Consider the following 27999-nt stretch of genomic DNA (forward strand, 5'->3'; position numbering starts at 1 on the left):
GGTAGCCCTACAGGACTGTGGATTGTTCCTCTCTTGGTTCTTGTTTGCTATTGGCTTCGTGCTTCTCCCAAAGTAGGCCACGTAGCTTGTGCTCCTAGTCCCTGTGGATCTTACAATGGTTTGGTGCTCCCCTGGCAAAACACAGCTTTGGTGTTGGAGGAGCTATCTCCACACGTTCCCTGTGGCTGCCTGAAGGGTCAAGGGAGCCTGGGTGGGACAGGTGGTTCTCTTTACCCCTGGTACATTTAGGACAAGTCCTGGTACCTCTATTCTGGTCTGCATACTCAGGCTGTGATTCTAGCTATATTCCTGCATGAACTCTGGGTAAGGGGTCAGGTTCCCACTTCAGAGCCCGCATACAATCTAGAGACAGTCTAGCCTGTGCTCTCCAGCCACAGAGGATCCTTGGGGTGGCTTTTCAGGGGTGTAAAGTATCTTCAGACTGTGTTTCCACTGTTATTAATGGAAGATTGCCAAGCGAGTCAAAGTCCTGGCCAGAGATGGGCTGTGGCCATGCCTTACTTGAAATTCCCATAGGTTTCAAATGAATTCAAGTAACTGATGGCTAGTTCGTAGCAGAGTCCATACTGCTCCTGAGGACAGAAGATATAAGAATCTGGTACACCAATACTCATAGCATAGTGCAAGCTTTGGCTGCTAGCAGCTTCCTGAGCAAGCACAGGTACAGTCCACTTTTCTCATCCCATTTGCATTCCACCTTCACCCACTGAGGGCTGGACTACCCTAATGCTGGAGCCATCTGGTCTGTGGAGGAAAGCCATTAAGGTCCACAGCACGAAGTGTCTGTTTTTCACTCCCATCCAGGGCGCTCACTCTGTGATGGCCTCCAGCCATGGGTGCAGGGCAGGCACCTGAGCACCCAAAAGTGTAGCCCCACACTGAACAGGCCAGATGGACCATATATGGCAGTTCAGCCTCCTGAATGCTTTGGTGCCTATCTAGTTCTGCAGAACCTGCCCAAGCGAGTGGGTATGTCCCAAGTGGCAGAAAGCAGGCTATGGCTTTTGCTCTGGTGTTGCCATCCTAGCTGGGTTTGAAGGCAGCACTTACCACATCTTTAATCAGCTGTCTGCGCCGCCTCTTCACCATCCTCACAGCCTGGGATACATCCACCAGCCCCTCACTTTGGATTTGCTCACACAGGAAATTAGCAGCACAGAAGATCCCACTCCGACTGGCACCATCCCTGCAGAGGAGTGCAAGGGGACAGTCACTTGCTCTGGAATCACTTGGCAGGCCTAAGCCTCAGAGGCATTCCACTAGAGATGCAGGCTCTCAGGATGATCACGTTCACAGATTCTGCACCCAGCCAACCTCCACAGGGAAGCCTTTCTGTCTGAACACAGATGAGTTCATGTTCATATGTCCACCCAAGATGCAGCTGTGACTCCAGTTCAGTGACACAGCCTGGGCTGAGCCAGCTCTGAGCCATGGCTGGTCCTTGAGAGACATCACTCACCAGCAGGTGACAAGAATATGCCCATCCCGGCTCTGCCGATGGTGTGTCTCCACCTTCCCTAGCAGGCTCATGATGGTGGCAGAGTGTGGGGGAAGAGGCTGCTGCATGGGCCAGTCCTTCAGTTGCCACAACCGGACTTCCAGTGCAGACTTCTTGGGCTAGCAGGGAAGAAAAACAGTGGGGTGGGAAGAGAAATCCTCTGATTTCATGGAGGGAAGGGAGGCACAATGTGCCAGTCCTGGCCTAGCCATGCATACTGGATCAATGGAGCAGCCCCACAGTGGGATGGTCCAGTCCCAGACTTTGCCCTTCTGTGTTGAGTGCTCTGAGACCAGCAGATGGACAGAGCACACTACAAGAGCTGAGCAACAAGTGCAGCTCATACGGATGCTAGTCCAGTGCCCAGCTACCTCTAAGAGCTGTCCCCATCCACAAACCAACAGTGAAATGCACAAACTCTATCCATGGCTGCTGTCCTCCAAGTTAGGGAGGGGTACAAATATACCTGTGCATATAGCCTCACCATTTTGGACTAACTTATGTCTTAAGGCAAAAGACCTTGCTCTGGCCAGTGCCCTTCCAGTACCTTATCAGATCCCTCTGACCATTGTGGCCTTTGCCATGCCTAAGTGTCTCTTTAACCCTAAATCAAAGCCTTTCAGTGCTGGAGCCCAGTCAGTCCTGCTCTCAATGGACTTTGCCATTTCTATACAAAGAACCCACCTGCTGCCTATTGGTGAGGGCGAGTGTCCAGGCTGTGAAGCCAGTTCCAGGCTCTTCTGAGATCAGATGGATATGGAAACGGCCATAGGCAGCTTCGTCTTGGGTAGGCCAGAACTCCACATATGTCTGGCAGGGGAGACACATGCATGACCACACACAGCCCCAGCCTGCATGCCTGGCATAGCTCAGCACCTCGTATGGATGTGCACTACCCTCCTGACTATAAGCCACAGTGTGCACACAGGCACTCTGCCTGCCATTTGCTGGGGACCAACCCACAGTGCAGCAGCCACAAGAATAACACTCCACTGAGAGGACCTCTGGGCAAGCATAAGCAAAACCTGAAGAATGCTCCCTCGCTATGAGACTGAGGACACGTTTTCTGTAGCGCTGGGTCCTCAGTGCCCACAAGTCTGCAGCAAGCAGGACTCTCGTGAGAAGAAACGTGCAAGGACAAAGGCAGAAAGCACACTGCCTGGTCCCACAAAAAGCTGGGAGAGGGGAGGGCTGTACATGGGTTGCTGACCTTGTCCAGCTCCTGGAGCTCGTTCAGGACAACCACTGATGTGCAGGTGTAATCCCAGACCAGAGCCCAGAAATCCACCAGCGTGGTGGCGAAGGGCATCTGGGTGACGATGAGTCTGTCCTCCTCTGTGTATGTCTGCAAAACACCCCAGGGTGTGAGGAAGAGTCATACAATTCAGCCCCGGAGAGCCCCCCTGACAGCAGGAGCTGCTCCTTGCAGCCCGGGCTCTGCAGGCCCACAAGGCACCTTGTAAGAGCACAACTACGCCCTATGCCCGCACCCCCTCAGCTCATTACCACCGGGCTGGGCTCCCACCAGGCAAAAGGCAGCAGCTGTGGCAGCATGCTGAGCAGGGCTTAGACTGATCACTGAGGACATCTCCTGGTGATAGCAAGACCGCAGCCACTAGGCAGTAGTCACTGTGAGGAAGCTGCAGAGTTGGGACATCTCAAACCAGGGTGGCATGGCCTACCCTTGCCTTGAGCAGTGGTGCCCAAGAGTTGTCTCTGCTGCAAACTGCACCCCCACCCTCCAACTGGGGCTGAACCCTTACGTCGACAAACACAGCGTTGATGTAACCTGGTGATCCATCTGCATTCAGTGATGACATCAGGATGGGCCGGTAGGAATCCGCTACAGAGGCAAGGGGCAGAGAGAGAAATGAGGAGCCATCCTCTCTTCACACAGAGGCATGGGGCTCCCCCTGCAAATGGTGGGGACGGCTGCAACGGCTCCTTGCAGCATGGGCTGGAGAGGCTTGGATGAAGAGGCACCACCAGCCCCCAATGCCCAGGGCAGCTCAGGACTGCCTGTCACATGATATCCAAAACCCCATGGGTGGAGGCACAGAGGCACAGCAGGTCCACCCTCCCTCACTGCTCCCCGTTTCCTCACCTGACCCAGAAATATGTTTATCCCAGGTGTATCTCATAAATGAATGCCTCCAGCAAGCCCAGAAGGAAGCAGGGAAGGTCCTGCTCCCATGGTAGGACCAGTGTAATCTACACTTATCACCAACCAGAAAATTATGGTTGGACCTTCGGCAGAACTTGCCAGAGGCAGGCCTGGAGGAAAGCAGCAAGGCAGCATCATCCCCCCCATGCTCCTCTCAGGTACCAGGCTGCAGAGCATGTGGCTGCCCAGCCCTGCCACTGGTACCTGGTAGGATCCCTGGCTTGCGGTTCTTGGGCTGGTTGCTGGGTTTCTCTGCTTCTCTGCATGGCAGGAGCTGGAACAACTCAGAAAACTTCTGCAGGGCCTGTAGAGATTATTTAGTCAAGAAAGTCTTGCCTGTAAACTCCTCACAATTTTAGCCACCCCAGAGAAATGCCTCTGCTACCAGCATTCACATCTGGGGAAGTGAGCATAGTGGGGAGACATCACAGACTGGTCCCAGCAGCACAATCCAAGTGCACTAGATCCTGGTGGTACCTTGAACTCCTTCTCAAGGACATTGTTATGTCTTGAGGTCTCAGCTTCTCGAAGGCAGCGGACATGGCTGGTGATGCTCTCCACTGGGATCCCGGTGCTGCCACAGAGCAAGCCTTCAAGCAGCACCTCATACAAGAAGGTATACTGCTCCTGCATGAGGACATGGATCAGCTGCACAGTTTGGGACATGGTGTTGAGAGCCTTATTCTGCAGTCTCCGTCAACTAGCAGCGCCAGTCCCCGTAGCTAGACCACGAATGGCATGGCCAGTGTGACTTTGCAAGCCACATCCCTGGAGAGGGTTGGAAACAGATATGCAGACTGGCAGCATGCAGGAAGCAGCCAGCTCTCCTTACCTTGGTCTGCACCATGCTGACTCGCTGCTCCCGCAGCCTCTGCACGCAGTGAAACACATCCACCTTCCCCTCAGCCTTCCCCATCTTCAGGAGGAAGTCCAGGGCAATGAAGGTACCTGTGCGCCCAATCCCTGCACTAAGGACACAAAAAGCCAAGGCTCAGCACTGCCTTGGCCAGCCTGGCTCCCGCACCTAAGTTCTCCCAGCCCAGTACCTGCAGTGCACCAACACGGGTCCGGCAGGTGCTTCCAAACCCCTCTTGTTCACCACCTCCACTAACCACAGGAGCTGAGCAGGGTTTCTGGGCACCCCGTGGTCTGGCCACAGCAGGTAGTGAAACTGCTCCACTACTCTTGGGAGAGCACACCCTGCCTGCAAAGGAGAGACAGCTGGCAGGAGAGGAAGCAGGAACCAACCTGGAAACTTGCATGAAGTAATTGCATGCCAACAAGTAGGGAGCAATGGAGAAAACCAGATGGGCACTAGTGTACAGGGCTACCCCCAGCATCCCCATCAAAGTGACTGCTCATCAGATAGCAAAGGGCACTTTGTTCCCTGCTTTCCCATATTCTGAACATTGAACTCAGACCAATAAATGTAGCTTGTGCCTCAGATAAAAAAACAAAACAAAATTTACAGTTTAGAGTCATTGAAAACCCCTGGATTCCCCTGACTTCCCCCAGAATAGGTATTTCCTACTGCACTTTGGTTACCAGCCCATCATATATTTTTCCCTAATCATCACATTGACTTGGCCCAAATTAATGAACTGCTATGTCCCACCATCAGATGCTCTTGGAGCTTTACCTGTCATCTAGGCTTTCCTCTGGGCAAGCTAAGAAAAGACAAGAGTGTGCATAACTTTGCTTTCTTTGTACTGTGCTCATTTTCCCCTCCTTGCAGCTCCTTCAGTTTCTGCTTGCTATCTGAGGTATGACTTCAGCAGAAGTACCCACCTTGAGAAATGTCATTATGTGAATTATTTTAAACCATGAAATATCTGTCCACACAAGTGGCCATGGGGTTTCAATATGGATCCTCTGCACGTCAGTCCAGGGGAAGGCAGGCACCTGCCCCATCATTCCACATTACAGAGATGCCATTTTAGACACTGTAATTGGTTTTAGCCCCTTGTGATCACTTCAGCCATGCCTTCAAGGATGCACATTCTGCCTGCACGCACTCCACACATATGGGGTGACCACTGAAGCTGACCAGCTGCCTTTGCTTGGCACAGAAACTTGGGCCTGTTGCTCTGGCATGGCATCCAGTGATAGCAACACTGACTTGCTGGAGACCATAGTCTCCTCACAGGGTCTCTTGGCTGACAGCTGCCACTACTGCTGAAACCCAAATGCATCTTGCATCTTCACCTCAGCTACACACCAGGCTTACCTTCTGCAGGCAGAAGATGCGTGTGACAAGGCCTGTGGTGGTCCTGGTGTTGTTAAGTGTGACGGTGAAGTCCCCGTAGACTTGCTTCTGCTCTGGCCAATACTGTTCACACTTGTTCTGTCAACAGCAGCAAGACAACTAAGCACCAGCAGACACATGGAGGATTGCAAGCCGCCCGTGGTGTGAATCTGCTCTCTGCCCTCTTAGAATCATTTAGATTGGAAAAGACCTTTAAGATCATGAAGTCCAGCTGTTAACCTAGCACTGCTAAGTCCACCACTAAACCATGTCACTGAACACCACATCTACACATCTTTTAACTATCTCCAAGAATGGCTACTCAACCATTTCCTGGACAACCCATTGCAGTGTCTCACAACCCTTTTGGTGAAGGATTTTTTTATATTGTTCAGTCTAAACCTCCCCTGGAACAACTTGACATAATTTCCTCTCGTGCAATGACTTGTTGGGAGAAGACATTGACCCCCACCTTGTTACAACATCCTTTCAGATAGTTGCAGAGAGAGTTAAGGTCTCACATCAACACCCACACTGGGAGCAAAACAAAAGCAGGGAAAAAGGCCTGGGCTTTGAAGAGGCCCAAGTTGAGCACAGGCTGAGATAATTTTTCTACCTTGTTCTGCTCCACTAAGCCCGTCAGCATCACTATGACTGAGGTCTTCTCCTGCCAAACCATCTGCCAGAAGTCCACCACCGTTCCAGGCAAGGGGCCTTGAGAAGGAAGAGGAGAGCCCTGTGCCAGTGTTCAAGCAACAGGGGGGTAGCTGCTCCCAGGCACAACTCACACATTCTGAGGCTGTGAGCAGCTCTGGACTTCCCTTTGCCCAGGAACTAACACTGCACAGCCTGGGCATAGCAGCAACTGGCAGGGGTGCTGGACACCTTGGCTTCACCACCCATGTTAGAAACCAGCAGGAGAGGGACAAGTGAGTCCAGGATATATCAGAGATTCACTGCTGCTCCAGGGACTTCTCCATTCAGACCCTTGAGATGACCATGAGTTGCTCCCACATTTAGGGTCCTATTTCTTGAAGACCACTTTTGGAGCTTTTCAAGGAGCCTGAGACCTGCTTGCCACATGCTGCACATAGCAGACAAACTCATCCCAGCTTTGAAATTTTGGAAGGAGCCTGTCTCCCAGTGCACTGAGTGCAGATGTGTCAGGCACTTGCAAGTTCATCCCTGTCAACACCAGCTGCCGAAAGGAACAAACTAGGCTTGTGAATGGAAGGACCATGTCCTCACCCTGGGCACTGCAAAGACCATCTCCAGCTGGCCACTGCCAAATTAGCACCAAGGCCTTCTAAGCTCTGTAGCACCCATAATTACTGTCCAAGACAGAGGCTTAGGAGATACAGGGCCTTGGACCGAGCTCCTAGACTGCTGTCCCAGTTCCCCACTCCTCAAAGTGCTCAGGGCAGCAACTGACATCTCCTGAGCATCAGAGCTGGAAGCACCTACCTTGAGCTGCAATGAAGAAACGTGGACTCCGGTAGCTCTGTGGGGAAGAGGTTCAAACAGCTCCGATCACATGGGTAAAACATTTAACAGGGAATGAAATAAAGGACCCATCCCCACAGACATCAGAGTCCAGCACCCTTGGCACAGCATGTCCCACAGTACCACTCCTGGCCACCACAGAGAGTAGGTACTCAGGGACTCCATCTTGGCTTCTGTCCTTTCACACAGGTCCCTTTATTTTTGGAGATGCAAACTGCACACAAACCCAGAGTATTCCAGGTGGCTCGAGGATGCACGGAAAGTAACATCCTAAGATCTGCCAACAGTTGAGGGTAGCAAGTGCCAGGCTTTGGGGCAACCCATGTGACCAGGACTGTCCTCATTTAGTCAGGCACCTCTTCTACTCTACCCAGGAACCTCTATCCTGCCCAGAGCAGCAATTCCTTGCTACCTACATCCACATAGCTGGCATTGATGTAGCCATTCCCTGTGTCAGAGGGCTGCAGCACCACACGACAGTGATCATCTGAAAGAGAAAGGACATGGGAGATGGTGGACTGTCTCTCTGGGGGATGTAATTTAGGAAAGATCTGGACTATCTGCTCCTTCCTTAGCAGCACTCCACAGACCTCAGAACATATTTAGAGGTAAAGAACATCTATTGAGATGAAAGGTCATGTGGCACATGGGGAAAGGTGATGTGCTTTTAGGGAAGATTGTTAGCACAAGGGCCAAATATCCACACCATGTGGGACCCAGAGGAGCTTTAATTTTTGGTAGGAATTGGGTCACTTCCTCTGCATTCCCGTGAACAGCCACTGGTGAACATGGCAGTGTTCAGCATTAACTAACAGCAGGAGCAGGAATGCAGTAGTGAATGATTAAGCTTACAGGGAGATTTGAGGTGCAGAACAAAGATTCTACAACTGGGTATAAAACAGTGCAGCCAGCATTGTGATTTTGGAAAATCCCTCTGGGTTTCAGTGGCAATGGAAGATGAGACAAGGAACTCAGCACTGCTGAAGAGCTTGAGAGGCACCTACACCAGCCCAGCATGCTGTACTGCCCAGCCACTTCCAAGTCCCTGTGTTAACCCCTGAAGATCTTTGCTTACATGGGACGATGCTCTTGTAGCGGTTCTTGTTCTGATTACACAGCTCATTCCCAGTATTGCAGGGATGCAATAAAGTGGAGGACAGTTGCTACAGAGGAAGAAGACAAGCCCATTCTGTATTGCCATGTTCTGGGTATGGCCAAGTCCAACTGCATCACACACTCAAGGAAGGGCTGAGGGCTGGGCAAGCCAGGTGGGAAAGCAAAGCTAAACTAGACCTGATACTCTCTCAGACGCCCAGCACCATGCATGCCAACTAATTCATCCTCTGTTTGCTCTGTTTCTATTTCTGCCCTCTTAAACCACTTCAGAGCCTCCAGCAGTTCCTCCGTGGGGATCTGTGTGTTTATCTTGCATACACCTGTGGAGAACATGAAGTCAGGAGCTTAATATGCACATGATGGCTGGCCCCAGAGCTCTGTGGCGGAGACTGAGCTGGCATTAAGTGGTCAGAACTTAAGCATCAGTCCCCGGGTTGCTGCTCCCTACAGAGGTCCCTTTGTCCTGGGAAGTGTCTCTTTCCCCATATCAGCCAGATCTGAACTTTTTGTTCCCGTAACGACGTTACAGAGCCAGTAAGCACTATGCCTGTGCTTTTAACAGATGGCATGTACAGACAAAGCATCCAGGGCCTCTGCTCATACTGACCTCCTCGACTTTGTAGTGGGACAGCACTGTTGTTCTCCAAGATTTTTGAACTATTGTGTTTTCGCCTGCAAAATAGTAAGTCAGACCCATAGACCAGAGTAAGAGGGAGACAGAGAAGAGGCTGTTGCCCTTATAACAGCCCTACCTCTCACTCAGGGTCCACCTGGACACTTCTTGGCAGGGCAAGATGCTGGATGCCTCAGAGAGAGCAGGAGAGATGAGGCACATACTGACCTGAAGAGCACAAAGAGCAGCAAAATCCCCAGTGCCAGGAGTGCAACAACCAGTGCTAATGCCATAACCGTGGACATCCTGCTCAGCAGAGGCACTGACTCCTGCCCTGCAACCAACAAAGCCCAGACTTAAGCTTCTGCACATCTTGAAAAAGGTGTTGGGAGATGATGCAGGGGTATGGAATGCAAAATATCTTTAGTCATCTCCCAACACTGGCTTTGCACTTGAAAATAACTATGTTGGTGCAAATTTTTTCCATAGCCAGAGCCTGGTGAGGCGTTTGCATGTTGGAGTTGCACAAGCACAGGGTGGGCAATAAGACTAGAGAGACAATATGCAATGATGGCAGGCACAGCCCAGCTGCCATTGGTGCCCAAACCTACCAAAGTGCTCCATGGCTGCAAAAGGCAATCTACATAGATAACCTAGAGATCCAGAGAACTTCCAGGAAGATGGAAGTAAGACAGTGAGACCACACCATACCTGCATTTGGCCAGCTCATCTCAATGGGAAGAAGCCAGTCTGGGAAAAAGGTACACGTGGGAAAGAGGATCAGGCAAAGGGAGTAAGGAGCCCACTCACCAAGAGAGAAGCTGTAGCAGATGCAGGTGAACTTCTCTGCCTGTTGGAGGAGGTTGGGAGGCAGAGCTCAGGCCACTCCTGCCCCACTGCCCACCCTGCAGGTGAAGGCTTCCCACCCACAGCCACCGAATGCTGCAGCTATAGCCAAAGAGCCCTGGGACACTATCCTGCCAAGGTACTCAGTCTCTCAGCACAGGGGCTGGGAAGGGAGCCCATGCAGCGCTGGCAGAGCCTGACAAGAGGCCTGGCCCCAGCTGGCAGCATCCCCAGAGAGCAGGACCCCTGCAATGGGTACCTGCTGCGAGCGCTGGACGAGGCGCAGAAGGGCTGTGTAGTTCCAGCCAGGTTGGAGGGCAGCATTGTGGTAACCTTGCCCATGGGTCCCATCGCCCAGCACAAAGTCAGTGGGGGCTGTGAGGTTGAGCATGGCAGCCACATAGGTGCCAGGCTGCCGGCTGGCATTGAAGGGCTGTGGTTCCCCCACGCAGGCATCTTCCACGGCTGTGATGTTGTGTGTGGCGGCCACAATGAGCTGGATCTCCCTGTGAGGCAGAGCGGTGAGAGGGCTGGGGGAGATGGGACTGGGGGAGATGGGGTTGGGGGAGATGGGTTGGGGAGATGGGACTGGGGGAGATGGGACTGGGGAGATGGACTGGGGAGATGGGTTGGGGGAGATGGGACTGGGGGAGATGGGACTGGGGAGATGGGGTTGGGGGAGATGGGACTGGGGGAGATGGGGTTGGGGAGATGGGGTTGGGGGAGATGGGACTGGGGGATGGATGGGAGATGGGGTTGGGGGAGATGGGGTTGGGGAGATGGGACTGGGGGAGATGGTTGGGGGATGGTGGGAGAGATGGGGTTAGGGGAGATGGGGCTGGGGGAGATGGGGCTGGGGGAGATGGGGTTGGGGGAGATGGGGTTAGGGGAGATGGGGCTGGGGGAGATGGGGTTAGGGGAGATGGGGCTGGGGGAGATGGGGTTGGGGGAGATGGGGCTGGGGGAGATGGGGCTGGGAAGAGCAAGAGGGAGGTGGCCGTGGGCAGAAGCATCTCCGGGCTGCGGAGAGCAGAGCTGCCAGGGGCTGCACTGACCTCGTCGCCTCAGGACGGGCGATGGGGCGGAGGGGAAGCACAGCTGTGCCTTGGGATGGGGACATGTCACGGACGCGGCGGCAGCTGACCTTGGGAGGCTGTGGAGAGTCTGGAGGGAAGGCCCCGGGGATGGCCTTGAGCGGGGAGCACGGCAGGCGCTGCCGGGGGGCAGGGGCAGTCCCGGGCAGCGCAGGCTGCGGAGCACAGCTCCTGTGTGCCCAAGCTCCTCGTTGCTGGCTGGGAGGCCGCAGGCCTGGGCGCACAGACACAGCAAGCCTCACCCGAGCTGTTGGTCTGAAACGTCCAGAGAGACGCAGCGCCAGCTCCGGCGGCCGTGACCCCCCGCATCGTCACCACGTAGCTGCTGCCGGCGCCGTGCTGAGGCAGGGAGTGCTCAGTGGCGGAGCCGCTCAGCCGCAGCCGCTCCATCTCCAGGAAGCCACCGTCCTGCATGCTCCAGCTCGTGATGTTCAGCTGGGGACAGGGGACAGAGCAGCAGGGCAGCAGCTGCCCCCTGCCCTACGGGAACCCAGCGCACGGAGGCACAGCATAGTGCCCGCAAGCATCTCCTCTCTGCCCACTCCTGTTGTGGAAGTCTCCCAGAAAGGAACCCTCAGGAGCCTATGCACTGGACCTCAAAGCAGACAAGGGGAGGAGAGGAGGAATTTGGAGCCGACAGCCAAGCCAGGAGAGCAGCTGCCTCTGGGAGCAAAGGATCAAGCCCCAGGGAAGAACTGAGGGCAAGGGGGAGGCTGCTCCTCTGAAGAGGTGTGTATGTGTGTAAGGAGCCCGGGCCCAGCTGGCTGGTATGGAATTGCAACAGCGTGGGCACTGTGGTGACATCCTTCCCTCAACTTCTCTTTCCTCCTGTGGAAGATTGCCCTCTGAAGGCTTTGTCAGCATTGAAAGGGGAAGAGAGAGTTCCCACAAGGGATGCAGATGGAGGCTCCTCGTTTGCCAACACCCCATCTGAATTTCTCTTGAGACTCTGGACCATCTTCTCTGATGTCAGGATCTTTATGGAAATGGCTTCTTGGCAATATGCAGAGAAGGAGCTAAGTGAAAGCAGAAAAGTAAGGATTCTTCCCTCAAAGGCTAGCATCTGGGAGCAGGGAACTGGTTGCAGTAGACCCACAAGCAATGCTGTTTTCCCCCAGAGAGAGCCAAGTGGGGCACAAAGAACAAGAGTGTCTGGGTGCCTGTCCCCCCACAGAGAAGCCTGTCCTCGGGGAAGGCTAAGGCCACGCGGGTAAGGGTCTCCCCCCTCCTCAGTGCTACAAAGCAGGGCTCTCGTGTGGGAAGAGCCCCAACCCACAACCAGAGCAGGCACCTCTAGCACTGAGGCAAACTCAAAGGAGTGGTGCAAGTCTCCCAGAAGAATGGGATTTTCAGAGGGTGGCTCAAACCACATGTTTTCCTGTGGCAGGAAGCCTCTGCAAGAGTCACAGGAAGCCTTGGGAGGCCACCACACAGACTTGTCAGCCAGTGCTGCACATCAAGCCACAAGCTGGCCAACCCCCAAGCGGAGCAGATGGGGGGTGCCCAAGGGCAGGGAGCACCCACCACCTCTCCAGGCAAATCCATAGCACAAGAAATATATAAGGTGAGACAGAAAATGCTCCTCACAGCCAGATATTCACCTGCACTGCCTGCTACCTGAGGGACTCATGGCTTTCCCTCCCCACTGTCCCCAGGCTGCTGCTTGCAGGCAGGGAGGTGCCTGGCAAGGTGAGGAGGTAAATGGGCAGTCCATGGCCTGCTGGTACCTGGATTCCAATGATCTCCCCTTTGCAGGAGGGCAGCACCTTCCACCTTAGGGAACTTGTGTTGTGATCCAGCTGCATCTCCTCTGGTTTGTCTGGCACTGGAAGCACAGGAGGCTGGAGTCATGCATGAGTACAGTGAGGAGGAGCTGAGCCCCAAATGGGGTGCAGGCAGGTGCTGGCCCAGGGGACAGGCCACAAAGGCACCTCCCAGGCAGGGCTTGTCCTCCACGAAGGCTCCATGTGCTGCAGCAGCAGGAAGAGGAAGAGTGTGGTGAGGAGGGGAAGAGTGAGCAGGGCACATGCCCTGCTCCAGGAGCCTGCACATGCCCTTGCCCAGAGCCACACAGGCTCCCAGCAGCCCTGCTCCCAGGACCATTGCTGCAGGGAGCAGATGCCTGGGCTAAGCTGCCAGCTGAAGGGGACATTTCCCACCTCCCCTACCTGTGACACCATACAGGATTGTCTCTTCTCTCCTGTACTCGTGCCCACGTACCTGTTCCCTCTGTCCTGATCAGCCATGCAAAAAGGATCGTGCTGGGGGGTAGGGTGATGGTGATACTGTAGTCAGTGAAGGGCTGGAGAAGAGGACATGAAAATGTTCCCCCCTGGCCTTGTAGAATTTCCTCTCCCTCCACCTCCTCAGCCTCACAGGGAGCAGACGAAGGCTCTGCCAGGCGGCACATGGCCTGCATGTTCTGGCAGGCGCCTGGGAGCCCACAGGTCCAGTTCACTTTGATGCTGGTGCTGGAAATCTCCCAGGTCCCGGGGACAACCTGGAAGACCTCTGTGAAGGATACATTGCAAGTGGGTGACTTCCTGAAGGCCCTTCCCCTCCCAGCCTAGCAATTGTGCTGCAGCCCAAAAGCCCTGCTCCCCATCCAGCTGGATGGGAGGCAAACCAGGAGGCAGGGAGCAGGAAACTTGGGGGTTGTGGTGGGCTCAGAAGCTGGACATGACCTTTCAGGACAATTCCCTAAGTGAGGTAACCTCCCCTTGTTCATTCAAACATTTGGACATTGAGGGGGAACAGAGGGAAGCACAGGAATAGTGTGTCCCCAGCTAAGCTACATCGCAGCTCACATGGAGCAACAAAAGTCTTTCTTCTGCCCTCACACCCTCTGATGGGAGCAAGAGGATCGTGGACAGGAATTAATGTGCATGAACGTGTGGAGTTTCATTTCTCAATCCGATTTGTCCTTCTGAATCAAAACTGAGGGTTCAGGGGGTCCCAGAATCTCTACAATCTCTGCAATGTATGCAGCTCTTAGAAAGATGACAGGCTTTCCTCCTCTCTGTAGACCCCAGGGGAAAACGGCATTTTCCCCGGCAGTGTAAGACGCGATGGCGCTCTGGCACACCGTATGGGGTAGCCCTGCTACACCACCTTTCCAGAACAGGCATGATGGGAAAAGAGCCCCATGCTGTTTCCCCCAGGTGTCCCAGGAAAGGCTAGGAGGAGTAAGTCAAGGGACTGGGGCACTTACAGGGGGCTCATACTAAACACAAAACCTGCACAGAGCCTGCTGGACCAGCATTTTACCCTGCTGCCTTATGTCACCATCAAAGCAGCAAGGGCTGCTACATGAAGTCAGAAAAGGACTTAACGGGACCAGACAGAACACCCTCTGAGGTGTGTGGTTGTAGTCATCTTTTTGTTCCATGGGAGAGCAGAACTGGGTATATTTCATCCTGACCTTGCACAAGCTGCTCCCACAGTCATCAAGCCTCACAGAACTGGTCCTAAGGTAAAATCATGACCTTCCCATGCTGAATTTTACCCAGATACATTCCCAGCATCCTGCCTCTGGAAAAGAGCCATCCTGCTCACGATGTCTCACTTACCAGTGCATTCCACACTGGACTGAATGGGGATCCATTGACCTCTGCTGTCCTTTCCAGACCAAACTTCTTCATATACAGGTTTCCTGTGACTTAAGGACTGTGCTTTTCCTGCACATTTGACATGGGTGAAGGAAGGCTGGAAACCATCAGGACAGCTTACCATCAGTTCACTGTTTTTCTCATAATTGTCCTGGTCTGGTACCAGCTGGACACTTTTGTTCCACCGAGGTCTTTTGCATGTTTCTGGCAGAAGTGAAAGTGAGTGTTAGTTGGAGTGGGCGGTGACAAGCTGAGTCAGGGGTGAGTAGTGGGATATGGTCAATCATTTAGTTTGGGGTCGAGAGGTACAGCCAGGAGAGCTCCTGATGGCTCTCTTACCTAAGCATTCCACACTGGACTGAACGGGGGTCCAGGTACCTCTGCTGTCCCTTCTAAGCCAAACTTCTCTGTATATGGGTTTCCCATGACTGATTGACTGGACTTGGCTTGAACACTTGATTTTGGTGAAGGGTGGCTGCAAACCATCAATGCAACTCAGCGTCACTTTTTCATTCTTCTTGTAATTCTCCTTTTCTGGTTCCAGCTGGAGTCTTGAGTCCCATGGGGGCCTAGGACACGTTTCTGGCAGAGCTGAAAGTAGATGTTAGCTGGGCTGGGAGGTGATGAGGTAAGGGACGGGCAAGTGGTAAGGAAGAAATCCCCAGCAAACCTTCCAGCCCCTGAAGTAAGGGGAAAGATAATGTCCACCTGTCAGAATCTGACCCACAGACAAGGCTTTTTGGAAGAAAGCACTCTGTGCACTCATCCATGAAGCGCCCCCATCCATGCAGATCTATCTCTTTATATTCTTAGCCATCTCCCACAGCCTCAGGCAGGGAGGTTCTCATGTTACTTACTTGTGCACTATGCTTCTTGTGCACAGCCATCCTCACACTCAGCGTGGCTATCCCCAAATAAGGACAGCTCTGTTGCTGCCTGTGGCAGCCCTGCATCCCCACCACTTAGAGAGCATTGGTCTGCAGCCCCACAGCCTCCAGCACCAGTGCCAAGGGCTTATCCACACCTGGGGACTCAGGGCTCCCTTCAGTTCACTCCAGCTCCTGTGGCTACAGGAGACATCCCCAGAGTCCCTCACCTGCACTGGCAGGCAGGCGGCCAAGCAGCCATGTGCACTCCAGGGTGGCACCTGGAAGCACAGCAAGGACTAGGGCACCTTGGTGCTTGCTTTGTGTCCTACCCCAGGCTCTGGTGCCCATCTGCATGGCCCTACACTTGGCTTGCTCAGGAAACACTGCAGGATCTGCTGGCTTGCTTGGCTAGCACTACTTTTTCTCTTGTCTTCTGGCTGGACTGTCTTCTTCAGCAGGCAACAGAGCACCAAGAAGGGACTGTGATGTGCCTGCAGCTCAGTCAGGTGATGTCACACCTGACTATTGAAGGTGAAGGCAGAGAGGGTACCACAGAAAGCTGCTGTTGCCTCACTTACCAATACACCCTATGGTCCCCTCAATGCGCATCCAGGTCCCTGTGCTGTTTCTGCCCCACCAGACACCTTGATAGGTTGGTTTTCCAGAAGTGATTTGCAGATATTCTGTTGCACATTTCACCTTGGAGAAGGTTGGCTTGAGATCTCCATGGCAGGTCAATGTCAGTTCTTCATTTGGCTCATAGTTATTTTTGCTTGGTGAAAACTCAAGTCTTTCATCTTGCTTGATTTTTGGGCACTTTTCTGTCAGGGAGAAAGTGTGAGATTCCTTCTCAGGGACAGGGGATGCTCAAGGCAAGAGGAAGACTGAGGCTTTGCCATGACTGATGGTAGTACCAGCATTCAACACTACAAGGAAACCCAAGAGCACCCAAGTACAGGAAAGCAGTTTGTGCCTGGGGCAAGGTGGTGATACCAGACACTGGGAGGAACTGAGGGGTAGGATCTGGCCTCTTCCTACTTGCCCATGGCCTGCAACTCAGGAATAGACTGGGAGAAAATGCAGAGAAAGTGAGAAAACCTGCCCACACTGAAGGTTCTGCCCCTTCCCTACTGCCCCCAACCAGAGCCTTTCTCTGACCTGTGGCCAGGTCACAGCCCCTCCGATGGAGATGCGCAAGTAGCAGGGGTGACCTACTGCTCCTTCACTTACTTGTGATGCAGGTCAGGTTCTTCGACAACCCATGCCATGTTCCCAGAGTGTTCTTCACCTCCCAAGCATCCTTCCAACCTGGAGATGTTCGTTTTGCACATCTGATCACAGTAAGGGGGGGAGAGTCCTCCGTAAAGCAGCTCAGTGTCACCTCTTCATTGAGCTTGTAAAAATTCTGCTCTGGGGTAAAGTGGAGCTTCAAATCCCATTGGGGCTTCTGGCATCTCTCTGCACAGAGGAGAAGGAGCAGGTGGAAACAGGAAAGGGTGGAGCCTGTTGTGGGACCTATTGCCTTAATTTACACTGTCCAGCTCCTTCGTTTACCACACAAAACTTCAAATCCCTGTCTTGCAGCCTAGAGCAGAGTTAAGGGTGGCAGCAAGATGCCCCAAGAGCAGTCTGATCCATATCTACTGATGTGTAGGCTTCCCCATTCTGTCTTCCATTTGGATAAGGCTGACCACAGACTGAGCTCCTTCCTAGCCTTGAAACAGAGGTTCTTCCACACCTACCACCTCAGCCATGTGCTTAGGTGCTGTTTGAAGACGCAGGGCTCACAATAGCTTCTAGTGTCATGACCTTTATTCCTGCCTCTGAACTGCTCCCCAGGAGTGCAGACCCCCGCAGCTGCTCGCAACAAGGTGCTGAGAGAAAGGCTTCCCTGGCACTACCAGGATAGAAGGGAAAGCCAAGACATTCAATCCTTCCATTCCTGGAGTGTCACTCAGGTGGAGCTGAAGCACAGCCATGTCATGGAGAGTCTGCCACCAGCTCAGGACCTCTAAGGTCAGAGTTGGGTGGAGTTGTGCTTATCCATGCAAATGACAGTCTCAGTGTACAAGGTCTGGGTCCCACTGGAAATGCATCTGATCTAGAGGACTGATAGCACATACTCCCCCGCACAGCTCAGCTGCACCAGTTTGTTCAAGGTGTATTTGCTCTGGTTTGGGGTAAACTGCAGCTTGGAGTCCCAGCTGGAGGGTGCTTAACATCCACTTATGTGCAAAGGACATAATGGGGAGTCCTGAGAATTACTGGGATCCAGCAGTGTCCTTGGGGGTGAGGAGACTCCATCCAGACGGGTGCTGGTCCCCTTCACTTCAGAGGGATGGCAGAGATGAGTACCTCCCGGTATGATGCCCCAGACCCTGGGACCTTTAACTGCAGACCCTGCTGACCACCCATGTGCTGTGGAGGGGTTCCAGACAGCTGAATCCAGCAGCCCAGCGGATGCTGCTCTTGCCTGAGCTCTCTTCCCCAAAGGCAGAAGCTGTGGGAGTGCACCAGTTCCAGGGAGTCTCTGCTGACACCATTTACCTCCACTACTATGATTATGCTGGGCATTACCTGCTCACACCCACATGCAAATTTGTTTACAGCAAAAGGCCTACTCAGGTTGCCAACTCACTTTTGTTCTGCAGGCTACACTTCGTATTTTCTCCTCTCCATCCCTTGTCAAAAACTCTCTCTTGCTCCCAGGACTGGGTACCTCTCATCCCATACCCTGCCATCCTCACCTAGAAGGAGCAACACCCCTGTTTCTCTTCTGGTGGAAAAGACTAAACTGCTCCAGCCTTGACCTTCAGTGCAAAGTGGACTTGTTGCTTTTCCTTTTGTAGAATCACAGAATTAACCAGGTTGGAAAAGACCTTTGAGATCATCCAGTCCAACCTATCAGCCAACACCATCTAATCAACTAAACCATGGCACTAAGTGCCTCATCCAGTCTTATTTTAAACACTTCCATGGACAGTGACTCCACTACCTCCATGGGCAGCCCATTCCAATGGCCAATGGCTGCTCTTTCTGTGAAGAATTTCTTCCTAGCATCCAGCCTAAACCTCCCATGGCACAGCTTGAGATCGTGTCCTCTTGTTCTGTCAAAGGTTGCCTGGGAGAAGAGACCAACCCCCACCTGCCTACAACCTCCTTCCAGGTAGTTGTAGACTGCAATAAGGTCTCCCCTGAGCCTCCTCTTCACCAGGCTAAACAACCCCAGCTCCCTCAGCTGTTCCTCATAGGGCTTGTGCTCCAGACCCCTCCCCAGCTTTGTTGCCCTTCTCTGGACACATTCCAGCATCTCAACATCTTTCTTGAATTGAGGAGCCCAGAACTGGACACGGGACTCAAGCTGTGGCCTAACCAGTGCTGAATCCAGGGGCAGAATGACTTCCCTGCTCCTACTGGCCACACTATTCCTGATGCAGGCCAGGATGCCATTGGTCTTCTTGGCCACCTGGGCACACTGCTGGCTCATGTTCAGCCTCTTGTCCACCAGTACCCCCAGGTCCCTTTCTGCCTGGATGCTCTCCAGACACTCTGTCCCCAGCCTGTAGCACTGTGGCCAAGGTATAGAACCTGGCACTTAGATGTGTTGAATCTCATGTCACTGGACTCTGCCCACCTGTCCAGCCTGTCAAGGTCCCTCTGCAGAGCCCTTCTACCCTCTAACAGATCAACTCCTGTCCCCAGCTTGGTGTCATCTGCACCTGTACTGATGATGGACTCAATCCCCTCATCCACATCATCAGTAAAGATACTGAATAGGATTGGGCCCAACACTGATCCCTGGGGGACACCACTAGTGACAGGCTGCCAGCTGGCAGTGGCACCATTCACCACTACTCTCTGGGCACTGCCCTCCAGCCAGTTCCTAACCCAGCACAGAGTGCTGCTGTCCAGGCTGTGTGCTGCTAGCTTGGCCAGGAGTTTGCCATGGGGGACAGTGTCAAAGGCCTTGCTGAAGTCCAGGTAGACTACATCCACAGCCTGCCCCACACCCACCAGGCAGTCACCTGGTCATAGAAGGAGATCAGGTTGGGCAGGCAGGACCTGCCCCTCCTAAATCCATGCTGGCCAGGCCTGATCCCTGGGCCATCCTGCAGGTGCTGTGTGATTGCACTCAAATGACCTGCTCCATAACCTTGCCTGGCACTGAGGTCAGGCTGACAGGTCTGTAATTCCCTGGCTCCTCCTTCTGGCCCTTCCTGTGGATGGGATCACACTGGCCAGCTATCTGGGACCTCTCCAGTGAGCCAGGACTGTTGATAAATGATGGAGAGCAGCTTGGCCAGCTCATCTGCCAGTTCCATCATTACCCTAGGATGGATCCCATCTAGGCCCATAGACTTGTTGGGATCCAAGTGGCTCAGGAGGTTTCTTACTGCTTTGTCCTGGATTACAGGGGTACTATACTGCTCCCTGACTCCATCTGCCAGCTCAGGAGGCCAGTTGTCTGGAAGACAACCTATCCTACTATTGAAAATTAAGGCAATTGTGTTTCAACACCTCCCAGTAGCCCTGAGGTACACATACCTCACTGGTAGCACAGGACATGGCAACCCACTGGGCAGGAAGTGAGGAGGAAAAGATAAAGTCTCCTTCACATGCAACCTGCTGACAGAGGCGCAGATTGCAATAGGTATCTGGGACAGATTGTCTTCTCACAAACATCGATGCTCTGCTGGCAGGGGTGAGTGCAGCTCTGCATCAGAGAACTGCATCACTCCCTGCACTGTCTGAGCCTTGCACCAAACCAGCAGGTCTAGGGAGTTTCATCTCCCGCTCTGCTCTGCCCTGGTGAGACCACATCTGCAATACTGTGTCCAGTTGTGGGCTCCCCTATTCAAGAGAGACAGAGACCTGCTGGAGAGAATCCAATGGAGAGCCATGAGGATGATTAGGGGACTTGAGCATCTCCCCTGTGAAGAGAGACTGAGATCCCTGGGGCTGTTTAGTCTGGAGAAGGCAAGACTAAGAGGGGATGTGATCAATGTCTATAAATATCTGAGGTGTGGGTGTCAAGTGGAGGGGGCCAGGCTCTTTTTTGGTGGTGTGCAGTAATAAGACAAGGCACAATGGATACAATCTTGAACACAGAAGGAGAAACTTCTTTACAGTGAGGGTGACAGGGCACTGGAATAGGCTGCCCGGGATGGGTTGTGGAGTCTCCTTCTCTGGAGACTTTCAAAACCTGCCTGGATGTATTCCTGTGCAGCGATCCTGCTTTGGCAAGGGGGTTGGACTCGATGATCTCTGGAGGTCCCTTCCAACTTCTAACATTCTGTGATTGTATGAAACTTTTAGGGCCCTTGATGCATCTAAGCATTTGTTGCTAATACAACCATGAATGAGCCTCTGAGGTTTTTGGCCTTGTATGGTGCTTCCTTACAGATGCCAGGTATAATCCTGTGTTTTAAATGGCCACATCTCATGGTTGCTACCTTAGAGGTGTAATATAGTGCAGATTTACTGTAGTACAAAGGAGAATGCTTTTTGTTTGACATGTGGGATTTTAATTTTTTTTTTAACTGAAAGGTGAAGCTTCTGCATGCTGAAATTAAGACGCATTCAGCATGATACTAATTATTGTTGACAGGCATTTAGTATTGATTCAGCCTTTCTCTTAATAATGGGCAGTTCATTAAAGTGCAAGTAAATTGATGCTGTGTAAGTCTCCCTGGCTTGAAGTGGGTGTCAAGGGATCCTTTGGACTGAGCTGGTACAACAGCCACACGTTTCTGACTTAGGCTGGCCATCTTCATCAGAACTCCAGTGAATCACTTCTCCCAAACGTGGGCATTTATCAGCCCTTTGCCAGAGACATCATCATCTTTTCCTTTTTCATTTTTTTTTTTTTTCAGGTGAAAATAGCCTGGCAGAGGTACAGTTTTCCTCCAGGTCTTCCTCAGTCCTCCTGTTGGTCTCTGCTAGGAGGGTGTGGTGTGCTGCTGCTATGATCCATGGTTTCCACTGCAGCATCAGGCACCAGCAGATGGCTGAAATATGCTTCTATAAGGACTCCATATGTTTCAGCAGTGTGTCTGTGGCCATGTCTGCCCTTTAGGCACAAAGACCACACTAGTGACCTGTCCCAGAGGCAAACCCTCTTGCTCCCTTCTTGTACCTAGCTGTGCCAGCAGAGCCCCTTGCAAGCATCAGCGCTGGAAAAACTGGGTACATAGTCTAGGTGGGACGCCTCTGTCCTCACCCTCCTTCTTACACTCCTTCTCCAAACACTCTCTAACCTTTGCCATGGGAAAAGAGCTCCCTGGAGCGAACTAACCCAAAGTAGCTGTTTGTATGCTGTGGTAGTTGCTGTGGGAGGCTGTGTGGCAAACATGAGTCAGAGAGTATCTCCACTGGCCTGGAGGTTACCCCTTGTGCAGACGAAATGGATACACATGCCTGTGCACAAGGGGACAGGACCGTGATGGAGAAGGGAGTGTGCTCAGAGAGAAAGGGAAAATGCTCAGCTTCTAGCCTTGCAGGGACTAATAGAACCCAGGAGATTAAAGAAATAGTCATCAAACACTGTTTTTTACCCTTTACTGTAGTATGAGGAGAGCTGCTCACAGGCCATCTGCTTCAAACTGTAGGAAAAAGTGAAACTTCAGCATAGAAAATATGGTGTAGATGTGACCAGACAGGCACCTCTTATCATGTGCAATGTGTGCTCACTGCAAAATGGAGAATGCTGAATGCCTAAGAAGTGGTAACAAAAGGTTAGTCTGTTTGTTTGATACAGTCAGAGATCAACTGGTTGTTTTCAACTGATGCTATTAAATAAATACCTTTCTTGTTAATATTGTTTAATAATACCCAGGGACATAGAAAGTATTTTACTGAAGTACCTGGACTGCCTGCCCCTGCTGCAAACGACTTAAGAGTCTGGCAGGCCAGGCAAAGCCCCAGCATGCCCCAGAAGCAGATGCTGGGAAGGATAAGGAGAAAGGAGAAATGACCATGATGGTAATTTGGGTCAGGTTCCTGGGTTGAACCCTTTGCTTACCAGCAAAAGATGTACTTTCCTACATTACATTATCCCATACACAAAGAATAAAATACAAGATAAAAAAAAAAACAAACACTAAGGAGCAGCAAGCAGAGTTCAACCTTTCCCCATGGCAGCTCAGCAGCTAGCAGAGGTGACAGCAAAGTGTGCTGGAGTCTTGCTGCGTTCAATGCCATATGCTTGCTGAGAGTAGCTAAGAAAAGCAACCACCATTTCCAGCAGTAGAGATGGTATTGCAAGCTAATGACAGGACATGCACATGTCTTAAAGTATCTCTGTACTCATCATGAGCAACCAAAGCTGTCAAGTGGATCTTTAAAAGCGATGAACAGAGTGAGGGTGTGGAAGGGGCAGAGAGAACTCGAGCCTGCTGTGCTTGGGAGTGATGCCAAGAAGAGGAGGCAGCAAAGCAGGTCACTGAGCAAGCACTGCAGGAGGAACTGGGAAATGGTGGCACTTTAAGCTGCTCTGCCATGCAGAAGGGCATCTGACAGGGTTTTAAGAAAGGGAGGTGAAATACTTGTTTCCTGAACCTGCGTTCCAATAATAGAAAGTGGAAGCATGGTGGAACATACTGTTCACGGTCCCAAGGGTGCCAAGCCCCAAGGCACTCCTCTGCATCATCTCTTAGTGTCTATGTTCCCCACAGGACTCACTCTAGCTGCTGTTTGAAATTCGTCTCTGCCTGACACAAAGCCATTCAGTCTGAGCTTGGATTTATTTTACCTAGCACTCCACCACCCACTGGGCACTGCAGCTATGCTCGCTTAGGGGTCCTGGTCTGTTACTCGATCAGTGTGCAATGTCAAGCAAGGCTGATGAGAAGAAACCAGGGAAAGCCTGGATCACAGACCCTGCCTCTGCAGGGAAGACATGCTGTGGAAGCTTCTCTACCTGCCTCCCAGGCACACTGGGACTGTAAAGAGATAAGGCTTTCTTACAGATGTGGTATCTCAGTAGGGAGAAAACCCATGCAAAAATAGCACAGCAAGGCACTAGGGTGACAAAGGACAATGAAACAAATGCACTCTGCTCAGTGCACAGTGCCCTGGTGACAAGGTGAACAGAACAGCAGTGCTGTGTGGCCTCACGCTTGAGCACCATGCCCCAACCACATCCTCTGCCAGCAGTTGCTCTGCTCTTCCCTGGGTTCCTGGCAGCACCATGTGTACCATAACCTCCTGCCTACTGCTGAGACATAGCTTTGCCATCTCACCTCATCTCCTTGGCAAGTGCAGAGCCCTGTGGCATATGGCCCATCTCCAAAATTACTGCCATGCCTGTGGCTTTGCAAGAACTGGTGCTCAGTGCTGGAGTGTTGCACAGTCTGAGGGCAAAAACCTGGTCCAGCACTGTGGGTATGCAGGAACACTGCTGAGCAAGTACATCCCCACACTTCTCAGAAACCTGGTCTCCCCTCAGCGTGGGAGCACTTTGTGAGTGCCTGGAAGGGGACAGCAATGAGGAGTAAGACCAGCTTGTCCACTGTCCCCACTGGGCTGTTCAGCCTCTCCGACTGTACTCTGCATCTGCCAGGGTCAGGGCAGATGTTCAGGGACCCCTGGGAAGTAGAACTCTTGGGTCAAGTTCTGTCTCCATATCCCCCATCTCTGGACAACAATTTTACCTCGCCCCACTGCCATTGTTTGCCCCACAGGCAGGGATGGGATGGACCCTCCAGCCTCATCCTGGACATTCCTCTTGTCTTGTCCCTGAGCAAGAGAAGGCCCCCAATTCGTAACGTAGGGACCCTGAGACAGGAACCTGGCCTGGGATGAACCCATGTGCTGAAGATGGAGGCAGTGCCTCCACTGCTGGGTGCAGCTGCCAAATGTTTTTATCTCGGTTCCTCTTTTCACAAAAGTCAAGGTGCAAAATCAGCAATACCAGCTCTGCTGCAGGCAGCCCCAGACTCCTCCACGGACAGCTGGGTGACACAGATGTGCAGAGCATGCCAAGAGTCTGCTGTCCTTCGGGTCCTCGCTTCATCCCACCACACACAGTAAGGGTAGATCCTGCCCTTAGTGTGCACTACAAAAACAAGCTGAAGAACCATTCAACACTTTAGCACAGTTGCACATGCTGGCCTGGCAGGACAGTATTTGTGGGTGATCTGGGAAAGGGGAAACCATTCTGGGCAGGGTGATGTTGCCTACTGCAGTTTTAGCCCCTGCTTTTGCGTGAGTGTGCTGTACTCATGCTACCTGCAACCACAGGTTCCCCTGAGAGTGGGCTCCTACAGCCCATATCATAAGGAAAAATTTCTTTGAACATTGAGAAAAATGTTTTCATTGAAAGAGTTATCAAACATTGTAGCAGGCTGCCTAGAGGAGGGTTGGAGTCATCCTCTCTGGAAGGCTTGAAGAGTTTTGTAGATGTGGTACATAGGGGCATAGTAAACTATGGTGGACTCAGCAGTGTTGGTTTATCTTAATGATCTTAAAAGTCTTTTCCAACCTAAAAGATTCTATGAATCTGTCACACAGTACAGACCCTGCCATCACTTTGCATCAGCAATTGAAAATCCTCGTCCCATTCCCTAGCCTCTGTTGTAGCCAGGGTACTTAATCATCAGATTTCTCTATCCTTCGTCTGCCCAGACACACCCCTGTGGCAGAGCAGGATGACAATCACATGGTTGGATGCTAGTTTAATGATTTTTATCACCTAGCTGTGGCAAGATTAGTTTAGAGAAATCCTACAAATAGAGAGGTGCAGAGCAATACAAGGTCACAGCCCCTGGACCACAGCCACACCCCAGACAGTGCATCCTCCTGAGAGGTCAGAAAACTTGTGAGCCTGCAGATACCCACTAACTGCCTCTGCTGGGTTGAAAGTGTGCAGGAAGAAGCCAGTGGGGCCCTGGGGGTGCTCCTGGATGTCCAGCACCAGAGAAACCTCTTACAAAGCAGTCCCAGCACATCATAACTCCTGCCAGTCAGGGTCTTTGCTGGACACACAGGGGCTCAGCTCATGGCTCTGAGAGTCTTTGCTGAGCATGAGCAGCCATCTTCCACTGCATTGAGGACATGGCATCTGCACACTGTGCAGAGATGACCACCTCATGCTCTCAGGGATGCTGTCCACAGACACTGCAGAAGCCTTCCCAGCACACTGAGGTTTGCTGTCATCCATCCCCAAACAGCTTCACCCCACTACAACCTGACATGCAAAAATGTCTATGGCCCTGGTTTTGACATCAGATCCATCCCTCTCTGATACAGATGCTGCACCCTTCCTGTGGCAAGACACACAGGAACCCTGCAGCAGGAGAGCAGAAAAGTCTTATTTTGTGGGGACACGAGTAAGCACTTCTTACCTGCTTCCTGAGGTTCTCCAGAAGTGTTGGGGTCCATCTCTTCCCACTCCTGTACTGCCAACAGAGGTGTGAGGAGCAGGAGAAACGCCCATTGTAGGGCCATGTTTGCTTGTGCTCCCAGGGCAGTACTGAGATTTCAGTTCCACTGGCTGCTTCACAGCACAGCCCTCTGATTGTGAGAGGTGCAAGCACAGAAAGGAAACAGCCACGCAGAGAAATCGCATGTGGTGCAAGAGGCTTCCTCATAGGAGCGGGAACATCTGCCACACTCAGTGATGCTTTGCTCTCATCTGTGTGCTGGGGAAGTTTTGTGCTCCTTTTGCAGTCTTGCTTCTCTCTGACCTCTTGTCTGAGAGCCACAGCTTTCAGGCTTTCTGGTTGGAGCAGGCAAGGAGAGTCAAGGTTTCAGCAGAAGTTGCTGGGTGCTCAAGGCTGGGCTGAGAGCAGGTGCTCAGGAACCAGCTGACAAGAGCCCTGGGGAGCAGGAGTCCCATTTTTGTGGCATGTTGCTTTGACCACACATGCTGGGAATGGGAAAAACGGTGAAGGGGTGAGAAGGTGACACAGGCATGGCAGTGGGCAGGGAAGGAACTGTCATTGGAGGCTGTCTGAGTGACTAAGAGATTGGTGTCACTGGTCACAGCAGCAGATCCAACCATCAGAGGTGGCCCAGGGGAGGAGTTGATGAATTTATGCCCCAGCTTCCCTAACTACCAAGCAGCTCTTGCTGGACGTGCATGGCCTGCATGCCAGATGAAACACACAACCATGGGAAAAGCAAGCCTTAAAACCTTCCCTGAAGCTTTGTGGCAGGGCTGCAGCCCCTTGTGATGGCTTTCCTCTTTATTGTGCTCTTCAGCAAGATCCACTACTCCCAAGCATGGAATGAGGCTCCGCTTTCTTCTGATGAAGATCTTTTTTTGTGATTTACATACCCTGCAGCACCTTTATTCAGCAGCACTGAGCAGGCCAGTTTGGGGTGACTCTCTCCACATATCTTCCCAGTCACCCCAAAAATCTAACTCTAGCAAAATATGATAGAAATCTTTGTTTTAATTTTTTTCTGCAGTTATGGTGGTACTTGGGGATGTGTACTCCAGTAGTCTTCCACCTCTCAGAGACACAGCTGGAGTCTGCCTGGCCAACTTTCTTGTGCCTTCCTATGCTCAGAAAGGTAATCTCAGCCCCTTCTCCCTTGTATGTGTTTCATCTCTTCCTGTAACAGAGCTGGCAGGAACTTGCCTTTTTATTTCTCAGACACAAAGCTTACCCATAGGGAGTTTACCATACTCAAACTTCTGCCCTGGTAAAAGTGCCCTGGGGCTGCAAGTTCACAGTCAGGATTCTGGCATGACAGCAGGACACAGCCTGGGAGGTAGCTCTGAGTTAGCTGTGCTTTGCCTAGGGTGGGAGACTTGTCAGGTGGGGGAAAGCAACTGTTCCTCTGCCTCAAGCAACAGCTGCAGCTCAAAGAGCAAATCTGGGTCTTTCCAGAAATAATTAGAGGGCTGCAAAAAGCAAACTAGGAATAGATCCTCATTCAGAGGATCTTTGGAAAATGAGTAGGGAAATTCCATAAATTAAAAAAGACTAAAAAAGTTACATTCCTTGTCCTCCACCCTGTCCATCCCATAACAACGGTGTCATCTCCTCTGCTAACAGTATATGACATCTCCAAATGACCCTCATTAGTCCATCTAAAACCTTAAAAGCCATGGAGGAGCTACGGCCCAAGCAGTTGCTAGGAAGCCCTCCTGCTCTCTTGCTTTTCACACTTCCCCTTGCTGCACATCAAAAAAATCCAGCCTCAAGCACAGCCTGGCTTCTTGCACAGAGGATGGAGGGTTCTTGCAAGCCAATGCTTGTCCAGCAGCTACGTGCCCTGGTCACACGGGGTAAACCCAAAGCCACAAAGACAGCTTGGGCAACATGATAGGACGCAACTGTCCCTGGCTTCTTGGTCTCAGAGGTCCTACTGCCATTGCAGAGCACACCTGGCAGAACTGGCACAGCCAGAAGAATGGGCAGGGAACATTTCAGTAGGAGAGAGGAAGCTGCATCCTACTGCAATGCCAGGGT

At 52.2% G+C, this 27999-nt stretch overlaps 1 protein-coding gene across 1 annotated transcript; it reads right to left on the reverse strand.

The window, feature by feature from the left end:
- Window positions 1–518: 518 nt before the first annotated feature.
- Window positions 519–27194, reverse strand: LOC128979944 (receptor-type tyrosine-protein phosphatase epsilon-like). Its single transcript, XM_054398338.1, has 28 exons — window positions 27191–27194; window positions 25921–25974; window positions 15805–15855; window positions 15048–15290; window positions 13321–13611; window positions 12828–12925; window positions 11343–11535; window positions 11062–11170; window positions 10266–10512; window positions 9971–10010; window positions 9389–9494; window positions 9155–9219; window positions 8725–8867; window positions 8507–8594; window positions 7848–7918; window positions 7393–7429; window positions 6545–6642; window positions 5911–6027; window positions 4730–4887; window positions 4516–4651; window positions 4161–4310; window positions 3888–3987; window positions 3283–3362; window positions 2730–2864; window positions 2204–2329; window positions 1481–1638; window positions 1072–1207; window positions 519–593 (listed from the first exon to the last, which is right to left on the reverse strand). The coding sequence occupies exons 1-28, from the start codon at window positions 27192–27194 to the stop codon at window positions 519–521; spliced, it is 3309 nt and encodes a 1102-aa protein (XP_054254313.1).
- Between the last annotated feature and the right edge of the window lie 805 nt (window positions 27195–27999).

The sequence above is a fragment of the Indicator indicator genome (genome assembly GCF_027791375.1).
Source record: "Indicator indicator isolate 239-I01 chromosome Z unlocalized genomic scaffold, UM_Iind_1.1 iindZ_random_scaffold_45, whole genome shotgun sequence".
Classification (NCBI taxonomy): Eukaryota; Metazoa; Chordata; class Aves; order Piciformes; family Indicatoridae; genus Indicator; species Indicator indicator.

What these genes read in the sequence shown, in the direction of transcription:
- LOC128979944 (XM_054398338.1), bottom strand. An exon ending in CTGCTCTTTGTGCTCTTCAG is followed by an intron (nt 9,220 to 9,388) that starts GTCAGTATGTGC and finishes ACTATTTTGCAG; the next exon opens with GCGAAAACACAATAGTTCAA. An exon ending in GCATCTTCTGCCTGCAGAAG is followed by an intron (nt 4,888 to 5,910) that starts GTAAGCCTGGTG and finishes TCTCCTTTGCAG; the next exon opens with GCAGGGTGTGCTCTCCCAAG.